The sequence below is a fragment of the Rhinatrema bivittatum genome, chromosome 5 (genome assembly GCF_901001135.1).
Source record: "Rhinatrema bivittatum chromosome 5, aRhiBiv1.1, whole genome shotgun sequence".
NCBI lineage: Eukaryota > Metazoa > Chordata > Amphibia > Gymnophiona > Rhinatrematidae > Rhinatrema > Rhinatrema bivittatum.
In genome coordinates, this window is record NC_042619.1 from 252,413,441 (window position 1) to 252,426,583 (window position 13,143).

The 13,143-nt window shown below is 48.9% G+C and overlaps 2 protein-coding genes across 9 annotated transcripts in view; both read right to left on the bottom strand.

Annotated features, from left to right (window-relative positions):
- The window catches only part of FAM160B2 (family with sequence similarity 160 member B2), a 120,980-nt gene extending 117,470 nt beyond the window's left edge, over positions 1-3,510 (bottom strand). For 2 of the 3 annotated variants that reach the window (XM_029603840.1, XM_029603838.1), the window contains exon 1: positions 3,061-3,510. In XM_029603840.1, the coding sequence (XP_029459700.1) occupies positions 3,061-3,144 (84 nt within the window). In that variant the 5' untranslated portion in view covers positions 3,145-3,510. The remainder of the gene's footprint in view (positions 1-3,060) is intronic. The other variant, XM_029603839.1, reaches the window with a different exon arrangement.
- A 118-nt stretch (positions 3,511-3,628) lies between these two features.
- The window catches only part of LOC115092668 (actin filament-associated protein 1-like 2), a 62,149-nt gene continuing 52,634 nt past the window's right edge, over positions 3,629-13,143 (bottom strand). For 5 of the 6 annotated variants that reach the window (XM_029603842.1, XM_029603841.1, XM_029603844.1 and 2 more), the window contains exons 10-13: positions 12,183-12,320; positions 6,508-6,644; positions 5,981-6,091; positions 3,629-5,350 (exon numbers count right to left, since the gene is read on the bottom strand). In XM_029603842.1, the coding sequence (XP_029459702.1) occupies positions 5,339-5,350; positions 5,981-6,091; positions 6,508-6,644; positions 12,183-12,320 (398 nt within the window). In that variant the 3' untranslated portion in view covers positions 3,629-5,338. The other variant, XM_029603846.1, reaches the window with a different exon arrangement.

The following is a 13,143-nucleotide window of genomic DNA, read 5'->3' on the forward strand; positions in this document are numbered from 1 at the left end:
GTATTTGGGGGCTTGGTCGATATACGGTTAGGCAAGGTGTTCCTGACCATGGAGAGAGTGACCAAGTTGCAGGGTCAAGTTCTTCATTTTCTGTGGTTGTCAGTCACTAGAGTCTGGGACTATCTGCAGGTCCTGGGTTCTATGGCTTCTAAGTTGGAGTTAGCTCCTTGGGCCGTTGCTCATATGCGACCTCTGCAGAGGACCTTGTTATCCCAGTGGAGTCCAGTTTGGTGAAATTCAAGCTTCCGTTGCTTCTTCAAGGGGATGACAGATGCAGTCTGTCATGGTGGCTGTCTCGGAGCAATTTGGAGAGAGGAATGGACCTGGAGGTGCCCGACTGGGTAGCGACGACCACGGATGCCAGCCTCAAAGGATGGGGGGCGATTTGTCAAGGCAGGTCGGCCCAGGGGTGGTGATCGCCAGAGGCGGCATCCTGGTCCATCAATCGATTGGAGACGAGTGGTTTGCAAAGCCTTGCTTGCTTTTCTACTGCTCATTCAGAACAAGTCAGTACGGGTGTTTTCCGACAATGCCATGATGGTGGTGTACATCAATGGTCAAGGCAGAATGAAAAGTTGTCTGGTGGTGCAAGACCTGTTTGTTTGAGCGGAAAACCACCTAGCAAGAATAGCGGCGGTGCATGTGGCAGGCGTGGAAAACGTGCAAGCGGACTATTTCAGCAGGCAACAGCTAGATTCCGGGGAGTGGGAGTTGTCGGCAGAAGCCTTTGCCCCAATTCAGAATAGGTGGGACACGCTGGACCTGGACCTCATGGTAGTTCCAGGAAATGTGAAGATGGCCCGGTTTTTCAGTCACAGGAGGGAGGTTGGTTCCGAGGGCATAGACACTCTCGTCCAGCCATGGCCGACAGGACTGCTGCTGTACGTGTTTCCCCCATGGTGTCTCATAGGGAGAGTGTTACAGCACATTGAGCTGCATCCAGGCAGAGTGATTCTGGTGGTGCCCGAGTGGCCACGCAGGCCATGGTTCACGGATCTAGTTTATCTGGCGGTAGATAGGCCTGTACGTCTAGCATATCTGTCAGGACTGCTGTGGCAGGAACCCATATTTTCAGACCGGGTGGACCACTTTTGTCTAGCGGCTTGGCTTTTGAAAGGAGGCGGCTCCACATGAAAAGGTACTCGGAATCTGCGATTACTACCTTACTGCAAGCCAGCAGGACCTCTACATCTTTGGCTTATGTATGTGTTTGGAGAGTGTTTGAACAATGGTGTTTGCAGAATGGTTTTCAACCCTTAAGGGTGGAGATTCCACAGGTTTTATCACTTCTGCAGAGCAGTCTTGCTAAGGGCTTAGCATGTAATTCCCTTTGGGTTCAGATGGCGGCATTAGGGTCTCTGTTAGGTAAGGTGCAGGGCAGGTTGGTGGCTACCCATCCTTATGTGGTGCGTTTCTTAAAAGGGGCAAAACATTTGTATCCTCTGGTCCAGGTGTGTCCGGCCTGGAACCTTAACCTGGTCCTCAGGGTTCTGTGTGGTCCTCCATTCGGGCCGGTTAGAAAGACGTCTTCTTGAAGACCTTGAAGACTTATCTTGGTGGCTATTTGTTCTGCCAGAAGGATTTTGGAGCTTCAGGTGTTGTCTTGTAGAGCCCCCGTTTTGAGGATTTCAGATGATAGGGTATCGTTGCGGACGGTCCCTTCCATTTTTCCTAAGGCGGTGCTGTCTTTTCATCTTAACCAGTTGGTTGAGCTTATTTATTTATTTTTAACTTTTCTATACCAACGTTCGTGTATAAAATACAAATCACACCGGTTTACAATGAAACTGAAAGTCGCATGGAAGCGTTACAAGGAACAAGGGAATACATATAACTGGGATAGAGGAACTTCAAAATTCAAATGGGGATACAAGCTTCCGGCCTTTCTGAATTTGTCCCCTTCAGAGCCGTTGGCAAAGGAATTACACCTTTTGGATGTGCGACGGGTGCTCTTGCGGTATCTTAAAGTGACAAACTCTTCTCGACAATCGGATCATCTGATTGCCTTTTTAGTGATGCAAAGAAAGGAGACAAAGCTTCCAAGGGCACTATTCCTAGATGGCTGAAAGAAGCTATAAGTTCAACTGACATATGTAGGGGTTGTCTAGCTCCAGAGGGGTTGCGAGCACATTCTACTAGAGCGCAGGCGACCGCCTGGGCAGAGTATCAATTGTTATCTCCACAGGAGATCTGTTGGGCTGCGACATGGTCTTTTTGTCACACTTTCACCAAACATTATCGCTTAGATGTGCAGGCACCTGACAAAGCGACTTTTGGGGAAAGTGTATTATGCGGGTTCCCGCACAGTGTAGGGGAGCTCGGGTACATCCCACTTGTCTGGACTGATCTGGGGTGCGAACAGGAAAGGAAAATGTGTTCTTACCTGATCATTTTTGTTCCTGTAGTACAACAGATCAGTCCAGAGACCCATCCCCTTCAATCGAAAGACTTCCTCGCTTCTGGATTTTGTTGAGACTGTCTTCTACATATGTTAAGGGTCCTGGTTTTAGGGGGCTCCAACTGGTTTCTCGGCTCGCCCTTAGTTCAGGGTGGATTAGTCTAAATTTCTTGGCTTGGGTACAGGTCAATACTGAGGGACTGCAGGTGGCACTATCGGTTAAGTAGCAGTGCCTCAAAGTTTTGCTCTCTGCTCCATCTGCTGGTAGGGATGCATAAACCCACTTGTCTGGACTGATCTGTGGTACCACAGGAACGAAAATTAGCAGGTAAGAACAAATTTTCCTACCCTCTGCACACAAGTATACAGCTCTTAACTCCTTCGCCCAGGTGTACAGCGCCCAGTAGCTCCTGTAACCAAAAGACACCCTCCCTCCCTCCCTATGTACAGCGCTCAGTGCCTCCTTCCCAGAGGACCCCCTTCTTTCACCTAGGCGGTATACATTGCCCAAATTCCGGGACACCGCGCTCACAGCTCCCCCTCAACCCCAAGTTATCTTCCCTTTAAGCCCCGGCAGCGTCGCAGAGCTCGGGAAGAGAAACCGTGGGTCGGTGTCAGGCCCGCTGCACAGCCCGACGAAGGGGGGAGGCGGCCCGAGCTACCTCCCCGGGGCCTCGCTCTTCTTCGCCACCAACGCTCACCGCCTCCACGGCCTGCTGCAGGAAGGCTCCGAGGCGGCTCAGCATGGCTCCGCCGTTCCCCGCCTCGCACGCTCTATCCCGGCTCCTTCTCGCGATCAGAGCCGGCCCAGCCTCTCCCGCTGAACCCGCCCCGCCACGGCCCGAGCGAAGGGGAAGGCCGCATCGGCCCCGCCCCGGAACCGAGGGAAGGGCCCCGAGAAATGCGACGGGGGATCCCGGGAGAGCCTGCGGGGGGGGGGGGAAGGAGTTCCGGAATCTGCTGCACGGAGAGAAGTGTCTCGGGCGGCTGAAGAGTTCCCGGAAGCTGCTGAAGGGTGGAGGTCCCTATGACATGGGGCGATGAACTCCAGATCTCAGGATATGGAGTATCGATTCCAGAGATATCCTTGGAGGGGAGGCTTCCCTGGGGGAGAGTGCTCAGACGGGATCCTGAAAAAAACAGGCGCAGGGGGCCCTTATAGGGAATGAAAGTGAGATGAAGGGTCACCCCCCTTCTACTTAGAAGGAAAGAGCAACAGGCCACTGGCTGGAAAGTACGCTTTTATTTTAACAGAGAGTCCTGACATACAAACAGAATTAAATAGTATAAACAATGAACTATATCTTAAGATTTATATATATTAAAAAAAAGTACACTTTTTTATGTTTATGCATTATCAAAAGTTGGAAAAACAAATTTAGGTTGCAGAATTAAGAGAAACCATGGTAAATTTAAATATACTGTGCCCTTCCTTGGAACATTATCACTATTGGCATTATTACACACACAGGCAGATTGAACCTTTTCAGTCTGTGGGGAAGGGGCTTCTCATAACGCCACACAGCTACCGGATGGACTGGCAGAAGCCACTGTCAAGCACCCAGCCTAGAATCTGATAGCAGACAAGAAGTGGAAGATCCCAAGTCACTTTCTGCTGCAATGCCATAGACCACAGCTTTCCCTTATTTTCTTATCAGCTAACAATTGTCTGTGCCTCATAACAATTTGAGATGCCCAGACCCATTCATATCCTTCCTTGGTTATAGAAAGGGCAATTTTCAAAGTCATTTACCTAGGTAAATTGGCTCATCTGGTTTTCCTTTGACAATTGGCTGTAATGCATTTGGGTTAAAAGTGCTCATGCACATTACAAACAACGTGGCTATTTAGAAATTCCCCAAAAAAGAAAAGTAGAAGGGTTTCAGACATGATCTTGTATGAATTTAGGGCGGACTAGTAGTTATGTGACTTAAGTCCCTCCCAGGTCATAGCTTTACTTTTGCCCCCATCCCAAAGATGCAGTCCAGAAACAAAGATATGCACATTTGCATTAACAGAGTGGTCCAGTACCTTTGACACAGAACTTTGATCAGCTGCACTGAATTATGACCCACTAAAGGAGCAATAATATGTGAACTATCTACCCAATGTCTGTGCATAGCACAAAAAGTGCCACTGCTTCCCTACAGACTTCTGAACATGGTCATGAGGATCTGCCCCAGCCTTGCCTGGACAAAAGATTCTGGGAATGTCCTATGCAGGGAAAGGATTCCGTTTTCTGAAAGCAAAGCAGCAGTGCTGGTAGTCCTCATGGATTCTCCCTGACCCAGGGAGCAGGAAGCACAATGACGCTGGTCAGACCAAAAGAATGAAATGCTCACAAGACATAATAGAGTCTGTTCAAGTAAGTTTTAATCAGATTATAGAATGTGAGGAGGTGGCAATATAGCCCTTGTGGGATTGGTTATTTGTATCAGTGGTAGGCTTGTGACCTTGGTCCAGTGTTTACCCCAGAAGAACCATGAAGAACTGGTTGTTTGCCTGCACTGCAATATGCAGCCCTATCCCCCTGCACCAGAATAAGATTTGATGGGACTCCAAACCCACAAGCTCACGATAGTCTGCAAACAAGCACTGTTCCCCTTCTCCAAACTCGAGTACCATAAGAGGAAAAGAGAACACCACAGATAATAGCAAATAAACTGAAAAAACACTAACTACTGTGAAAAATACAAAATCTTTCTCTGCACGGTCCACATGCAGCTGGAACATTACACACACAGCTATCTTGATGCGTACATCAAGATCCAGCAACAGGATGTGGCAGGTGGAGGAGAACTACATCAACGTCCTCATCTCCCATTCCTGAAAACGACAAGCACGGGGAGGGTGTGTGTAGTCACGCGTCCTTGAATGTTTCCTGGAGCTGGATTTACTCTGAGTTGAATGGATGCAGGCCCTTCCAGGGATGGTCCTGCATCAGTGTAAGGTCTGCAAACAGAACAAATGAACCCTAAGGCCAATTAAACACATCAAGTGCCAAGACAGAGCAGGATCAATGTATTATGGATAGTGCTATTATCCCACAGACACAGGTCACGAAAAGTGACCGTGACATCAAAGCCATCAAGTAAAAGATGCTTCAGCTGCCCCTTTGGTACGCGCCTGGTGATGACGCAGGGATGAACCTGCAGTAGTTCTGAGAAGTTCGATACCTATATCTCTGTCCCCTCCATCTGCAGGAAGTGATCTAGACTCTTCTTGGTGCCCTGCTTTTGATGGTACCTCGGGGAGTTCACCTGGCTGCTCTGGGTTTTCGCCGAGACTCAAGGTCTCACCTCCTCCTGCTCACTCTCCTGATATTTGGGAAACTGAGGGGTTTTGCATTGCAGTTTGGCTTTTCATTTTCTGCAGCATGAGATCCCCGCTCATTGATTTTGGCTCCTTTTTTTCCCTTCATGCAGGAAGTAAAGGTGCTGATGTCTCCCCCCTCCCCCAGCTCCCCATTGCAGCATTCACACCCCTGTCCTCCAGGGTCCTAACAACATCCAGGGGTCAGTCCCCCATCCTACCCACTGTCTTGAGCCACCTCCCATTCCTTGCCCTCTTGGTGCCACACACCTTTGTCCTCTGGAAGAAGTCTCCCTTTTCACTGGTCAGCATGGATGGTGTTCTCTTCAGGCTGCTTTTAGCTGATGCTGTTCTTTTCAGGATGGGCACAAGGAAGGAAATCTGGGGATAAGGACCAAAAAGATCATGCAAAAGAAAGAAAAAGAAAATCAGTATTTCAGCCTAAGTGGAGACTGCTCCTCCAAATCCACTGACCAGAAATCAATAGAGACCACACTTTAGTAAGAGAGACCCACACTGCTCCCACAAGAATCATCACTTCCACATGCAGAGAAACCCACTTAGGTAATGGTTCTTCACTCCCTCTTATTCTAAGTCCCCTTGAGTACAACAAGACTGAAAGCATCTTCGGAGTGCCATTGAGAAGTCCAGGCACCAGCAGAGTGCCAGGAGCTCTTCTAAATGGTCCTCTGTTTTGTTTGGTGTCATTCATCTGTGTCCTTATCATATTCAGCTCATGGTGTCATCCTACGGACACTCCCCGGTTCTCACTGCCTGCTCCTGCTGCATGTGGTTACCTCAGAAGCTGCTGAGCTGATGCTGCTAGATGCCTGCTTGAGGGACTTGCCAATGGCGAGAAGGTTCATCTCAGAGCCTGCTTTCAGTCGTGTGCTCATCCTGCAGGCCTGCTCCAGCCTTGGTAAGGCTTTCCTACCTGTGAGAAAGGAGAGGAATCAACAGGGATCACCCTCTAGGAATCTTCCTCACTCTCCCCCACTATACCCCATCTCCACTGAACTGAGTCACAAGGAATTTTGGTGCGGGCTTCCCTCCAATCCTTGTTCAGTTTCTAGCAGCTCCAGTATGTGGGAATGGAGCTGTCTATATGCACTTCCATGCCTTGGGCGATGGCGGAGAGCTCCTGTACTCTCGAAGTGGAACCCAGCTGTGTCCTAGGGGTTTTCATTGCTTTTTAGATGTAGCTCCTAGAGACAGTGTAAAAGAAAGACGGAGACACCTGGCACATGAGGGACTTTTTGGTACAGTCCAACATTTCAGTAATTAGTTCTTACAACCCATCAGATTTGAGTCACGTTCCCTTCATAGAGTGCCCCCACTGAATGTTTTGCCCATACGCAGATGAGTACCATTTCTAACCAAAGCATAAGAGTGAGATCTTTGTACAAATTATGTGATGAAACGGGTTTTGCATCCTTTGTGGTTTATCGTGCTGGCCTGCAGGTGGTGTTTGACCTCTGCACTGTGAAGATTTGGATGCTGCCTTGACTCAGAATAAGGCTGGGACAGCATACACATCTCAGCATCCCTAAGAAAATGTAAGACTGAAACCTGCAGTGCCATTGGTCAGAAAACTATTACTAATCAGAACACCATTGGTCAGGGGGCAATAGTTAGTATTTTGTGCACTGATTGGCCCTGTAGACAGAGAACTTGCCCTGATGTTTCTGGAATTCTCCAGTCTCTGCTGGGGGATCAGAGGGCATAGATCTCTGTGCTAAGGCCCTTGTTCAGCTCCTGTGGATAGCCTTTTTTTCCTGATTTCCCAGACACTAATAAGTAGTGGAAGTGTTTAGTTAACTTTTGCTGTTTAATCCTTGTTGTTTTACCTGTTTGCAGATTTAATCTTCTTTTCATTCACTGTTTTTACTTTTTGTTAATAAACATATTAGTTCTCTGTATGTATCCAGATCAGTCCAGACTCCTGGGTTTTTGCCTCCCTTCCAGCAGATGGAGACAGAGAAAATTTCACTGACACTGCCTCAGTATTTCTCTGTCTCCAGCAGATAGTGGAGGTGCAAAACTTGCAGTCTGAGACTGATTTAAAAAAAAAAAAAAAAGAAAAGATTCTTGAAGATTGTCTCCCAGGGCGTTGTTAGGTCCTGGTGGGGCCACCCCCTTGGTTTTAGAGGCAGATGACCAGGAGGTTGGGAAACCTTTATTGCTCGGTTCTTCATCGCTGGTAGGGGCAGACATCTGGTGATCCAGTTCCCTCACCCTTGGAGGACGAACAGAGCCTGAGGCCAGTCTTCTGTGTCAGGGAAGTGGTCTTTGCTTGTTGCGCTGCTAAGCCTGATTAAAGTTTACAAAAAAAAAAAAAAATTAAAAAGTTCTGTCAGCCCCAACCGCTGAAGTCAGTGAATGCTTACACCGGTTCCTCGTTCACACCACTCTTTGTTATTGCAGTACAGATGGCTCTCTCTTTCTTCTCCGGTTCCTCTGATGGCTGGTAATCATCGCAGCCCGGCACCCTGCTGAAATACTGCACAGCTTGAGCTGTTCACGTTGTGGATACATGCTTGCGTCTTTCTCGGGACGGTAAATGCTCTAAGTGCCTCTTCGGTGGAGAGAGCACTTCAATAGCGATAGTGACCATTTCGGATGGGCGCTGCGAGCTTGGGAGGCTCGCTCGTGCGAAGCAGCCGGTGGACAATCCATTCCCGCTAAGTGTGGGATCAGAGGCTATTTTGTCCTCCTTCACTGCTGCTTCGCCAGCTGCGGAGGGGGAGGGGGATTTCCCTTCTCCTTTGTCCCCTGTGGTTGGGGCCTCCAAGGGAGGTCATAATGCTGAGGAAACTCACTCAGGCAGCGAGGAAGACCTGCTGGGAGAGTCAGATGGCTCTTCTGATTTTTCTGCAGATTTTGTCCTACTGTTACACAGGGCTTATACAGCTCGGAAGTCCGCGGGATGGCATAGTGCTGAGCAGGGGGCGCCGATACGCCCTGGGTCTTCTAAGAGGGTTAGGCCTTTTCAGGCGGCGGGGGCTACAAGAGTTCGGCGAGTTCCAGGGGCTCCGGCTCCGCCAGCCGCCGTGGATAGTTCCTCTGAGGTTTCAGAGAATGAGGATCTGCCAGAGCGCAACCCGCAGGACATGGATCCGGCGGTGGATTACGATCTGAATGAGGTGTTGGGGAAATCCCAAGCCATGGAAGGGGATGATCCTAAGGTGGTGCAGCTCTTCCACAAGGAGGAGCTGAGTCCCCTGATACCTTATGTTCCGCAAGAGGAATCTGATCAGGAAGAGGAGGATCCAGTCATGGATGGCCTTTAGGGTCCAGCAAAGTCCTTTCCCGTCTACAAATCAAAAAGTTGGTATTTAGGGAGTGGGATACTCCTGACACCGACTTGAAGGTTAGCAGAGCCATGGACAAATTATATCCTTTGCCAAAGGATACGCTTGAGCTCCTGAAGATCCCAAAGGTAGATGCCTCGGTTTCAGCTGTTACTAAGAAGACGGCCGGTTCTAGAGTGCTGAAAGACCTTCAAGAAAGGAAGCTGTAAGTTCACGTCAAGAAGATTTTTGAGGATTTTGAGCGGCGGTGTGCAACAGTTTTATGCTGCGAGCCAGTCTGCGCTGGGAATAGCAGTTACAGGCAGACAAATCTTTGTCTGCCTGTAACTGCTCAGAATCCTTGTCTGCCTGTAACTGCCTCAGAATCCTTGTCGGACTCTGAGGCAAAGCAGGCAGAGTGGCTGGAAGCTGTGGTGGCCTTGGAGCTGATACGTTATATAACCTCTTTAGTACTTCATCCAGGACCATGATGTTGGTCTCAGCCTGGAGACTCCTCTGGTTGAGGAATCGGTTGGTGGATATTTCATCCAAGTCGCAGTTGGGAGCCTTGCCCTTCAAAGGGAAGTTGCTCTTTGGTCAGGACTTGGAGATTTTCAAACTTCTCGGAGAAAATAAGACTCACAAATTGCCTGAGGATAAACCAAACGGGAAAGGATCTTTTTCTTCATGCTCGTTTCAGAGAGAGTAAGCTTTTTCGGCCTAACAGGTCTTCAAGTGGCTCCCAGAGGCAGTCCTCAGGAAGGAAACCGTCCTGGAACCAGTTCTTTCATGGGCGAAGGCTGGCTCTACTCAGGGCAGTGGTGGATCCAAGTCCACCCAATGAAGCGAGGCCGGTCCATTCCTCGGTTCCTCTTATAGGGGGTCAGTTAGCTCTTTTTTACGAGGAATGGACCAGATCATATCAAACCAGTGAGTCTTAAGCGTGATAAGGCAAGGTTACGCTTTAGAATTTGCTCGGCCACTGCAAGACTTGTTCATTGTCTCCCCATTCACTTATAAGAAGATGATTGTGGTGCAAGAAACCGTCAGTCGTCTCTGCATGCTGGAAGCCATTGTCCCGGTCCCTCTGGAGGAACAGGGGACAGGCTGTTATTCCATTTATTTCGTAGTTCCCAAGAAGGAGGGCACGATCTGCCCAATCTTGGATTTAAAAAATGTGAACGTAGCTCTGAGGTTCCTCATTATCGGATGGAAACCCTGCATTCGGTGATTGTGGTGGTGCGCAAGGGGGAATTCCTGGTGTCCCTGGATTTGACCGAAGTGTACTTGCACTTGATCATCAAAGATATCTGAGATTCATGGTCATGGGTTAGCATTTTCAATTTTGTGCTCTGCCCTTCGGTTTGGCAATGGTGCCCAGAACTTTCACCAAGGTTATGGTCATGGTGGCGGTGGCCCTCTGAAGGGAGGGTGTATTGTTCAGCCGTAACTGGACGACAGGCTGATTCGAGCGAAGTTGGAGGTTCTTTGCTGGGAGGCGGTGGACTTGGTCCTTCAGCGCCTGAGTTCATTAAGGTGGATAGTCAATCGTTCCAAGAGTCATCTTTTCCCTTCTCAGATTTTAGAATTTCTGGAGCCATGTTTCGATACCAAGGTGGGGAAGGTTTTTCTCACCGAGGAGCGGATTTCCAAGTTGCAAGCTCAAATTCACGGTTTGTTGGAGAAGCAGGTGTCCAAGGTCTGGGATTACTTTTAGGTTCTCGGCTCCATGGCTTCTACCTTGGAGTTGGTCCCTTGGGCTTTTGCTCATATGCGGCCTCTACAGTCCGCTTTGCTGTCCCGCTGGGACCCGGTGTCGGAATAGTTTAAGTTGCCACTTCTTCTTCTGGAGTTGGCCAGGTCCAGTCTCTCGTGGTGGCTTGGTCCGGACAAGTTGAGATGAGGTGTGGACTTGGAAGTTCCAGTCTGGATGATTGTTACCATCAATGCCAGTCTCTCCAGCTGGGGGGCGGTGTTTCAGAACCAGTCAGTTTAGGGACAGTAGTCGACGGAGGAAGCGTTGTGGTCCATCAATCGCCTGGAAACGAAGGCAGTGCATTTGGCACTGTGCGTGTTTCTGCCCCTGTTGAGAGGGACAATGCAACGACGGTGGCTTACATCAACTGACAGGGTGGCACCAAGAATTGGGCAGTGGCTCAGGAACCCAGGAGTCCCAGCCCGTTTAGGGAAGCTTTGGTACATACAGGGAAAGGAAAATTGGTTCTTACCTACTAATTTTCGTTCCTGTAGAAGCACAGATCAGTATAGAGTCACGCCCTCGGGGGAAAAGGGAGAACATTGGCGAGTCCGCTCGATCTGTTAGTGTGGTTAATCCGAAGAATGGCTCAGGTTTTGTTCGTCCTACACAGGTTTAGTGTGGGCAAGGTTATATGTTAATGTTTTTCCACTTTCCACTCCTCGTTCAAGGGGGCATTATTTGGTTATTATATTGGAATTTGTTCCTTTTTTGGCATGGGTACATATCAATACCGAGGGACTGCAGGTAGCACCTCGGGTTGTGTGGCAGTGTCATTGAAACTTTGTCTCTCTCCATCTGCTGGAAGGGAGGCAAAACCTAGGAGTCTGGACAGATCGGTGGAACTACAGGAACGAAAATTAGCAGGTAAGAATCAATTTTCTTTTTGTTAGCTCTGTCTGCTTGGACTGATTAACGATCCCAGTATTGTGAGTTTTTGGTCTTAGGCGTATTTCTAGGAACTATGTGACCCTTGGTTGTGTGGTGGCCCTAGAAACCACCAGGGGACAGCTTACGGGCAGGATACTTGCCCAAAGGCAATCAGGAATCCAGCTGGCAGGTGGGAGGTTGCCAGTGTAGGAGCACGGGTGCAGGTGCAGGCAAGCTTGGGCAGTGTTTGGCAGGACCCTCTTGAGTGGCCACAAGATCAACCCTGAGTGAGTGTTAGGGGTAGCGTGGAGGTGTTACATGACAAGCTGCATCTAGTGTTTTCTTCATATCCTCACTGCCCTCAAAGGGAATTCTCCCTGCCCCCCAACTTAACATGCCACATTTCCAGCACATATGGCCTCCCTCAGAGATCTCGGCACAGTTTCTGCAGCTCTAAAGCTCTTCACAGCTACTGCTGTAGCCACTGTGGCTATATTGAACCTGCTTCCTAGCTGTGACCACCCTCTAGGAATAGTCTTTCCACAACTGGACTTACCAATGGTCAGATCCAGCCCTTTCCTCATGCCTTCATTTTCAAGCAATGTCAGAGCTTTCTGGGACAAGTGGAAGTCTTTCTCCTGTGGCTGCAGTGCTCCCTGCACCTGATAATCATGCTGAGACTTTCCTAGGCTCACTTCCAAAAAGAGATTAAAAGAAAAGGCAAGGTCTCAGAGCACAGATTATCTCTGTAAAATCCAGTGTCAAAAGAAACAGCTGCATCCCTGCTATTCCCTTCCACTCTGCGTTACAATCTGTTCAAAACTCAGTGGCATGACTTATCTATAGATTGCGCTGTTACGATCATGTAACCCCTCCTCTCAGATCATTACAATGCCTTCCCATACACATTCACAAGAATTCAAACTTCTTATACCTGCCCACAAGTGCATTCACTCCATTACCCCTCCTTTCTTTCCCCTTTCACTCCTCTTTCCAAACTTTGTTCATCAGGCAAGCTACTCTTATCTATGCTCTTATCCCATATCGCCAAATCTCAGCCCCGTGCTTTCCACCTTGCTGCATGGAATGCCTGGAATAGCCTTCCTGCACATTGGGCGCCAGACTTTCTCTCTGGCCAGAATCAGATTCGGCCTGAAAACTCAGACTGATTTCGTCAATCTGGGCCCCAGGACTGGGGAGTACATTTCTCAGCTTATTCAGACAGTACAAGGGTTGATATTCTAGGCCTGTTTACACTATGCAAATAAGCTGATCAATACCATTCATAACCCTTGAAATATTTAGAATATCATCATATCTGATCTTCATTGAATCACCATCTCTAATTACCTACATTATTCTCGGTCGCACCTTTGCTGCCCTAACTCTAGCTTCCATTTTGTCTTCTAGACCAGTCTTGTTTCACTGGGGATCTCTCTCCTCCACAGCTTGATGGAGAGAAAGGACAGACCTCTTTCATGACCTTACGCTAGGCTACAAAGGGGGTGTGGTCCTGA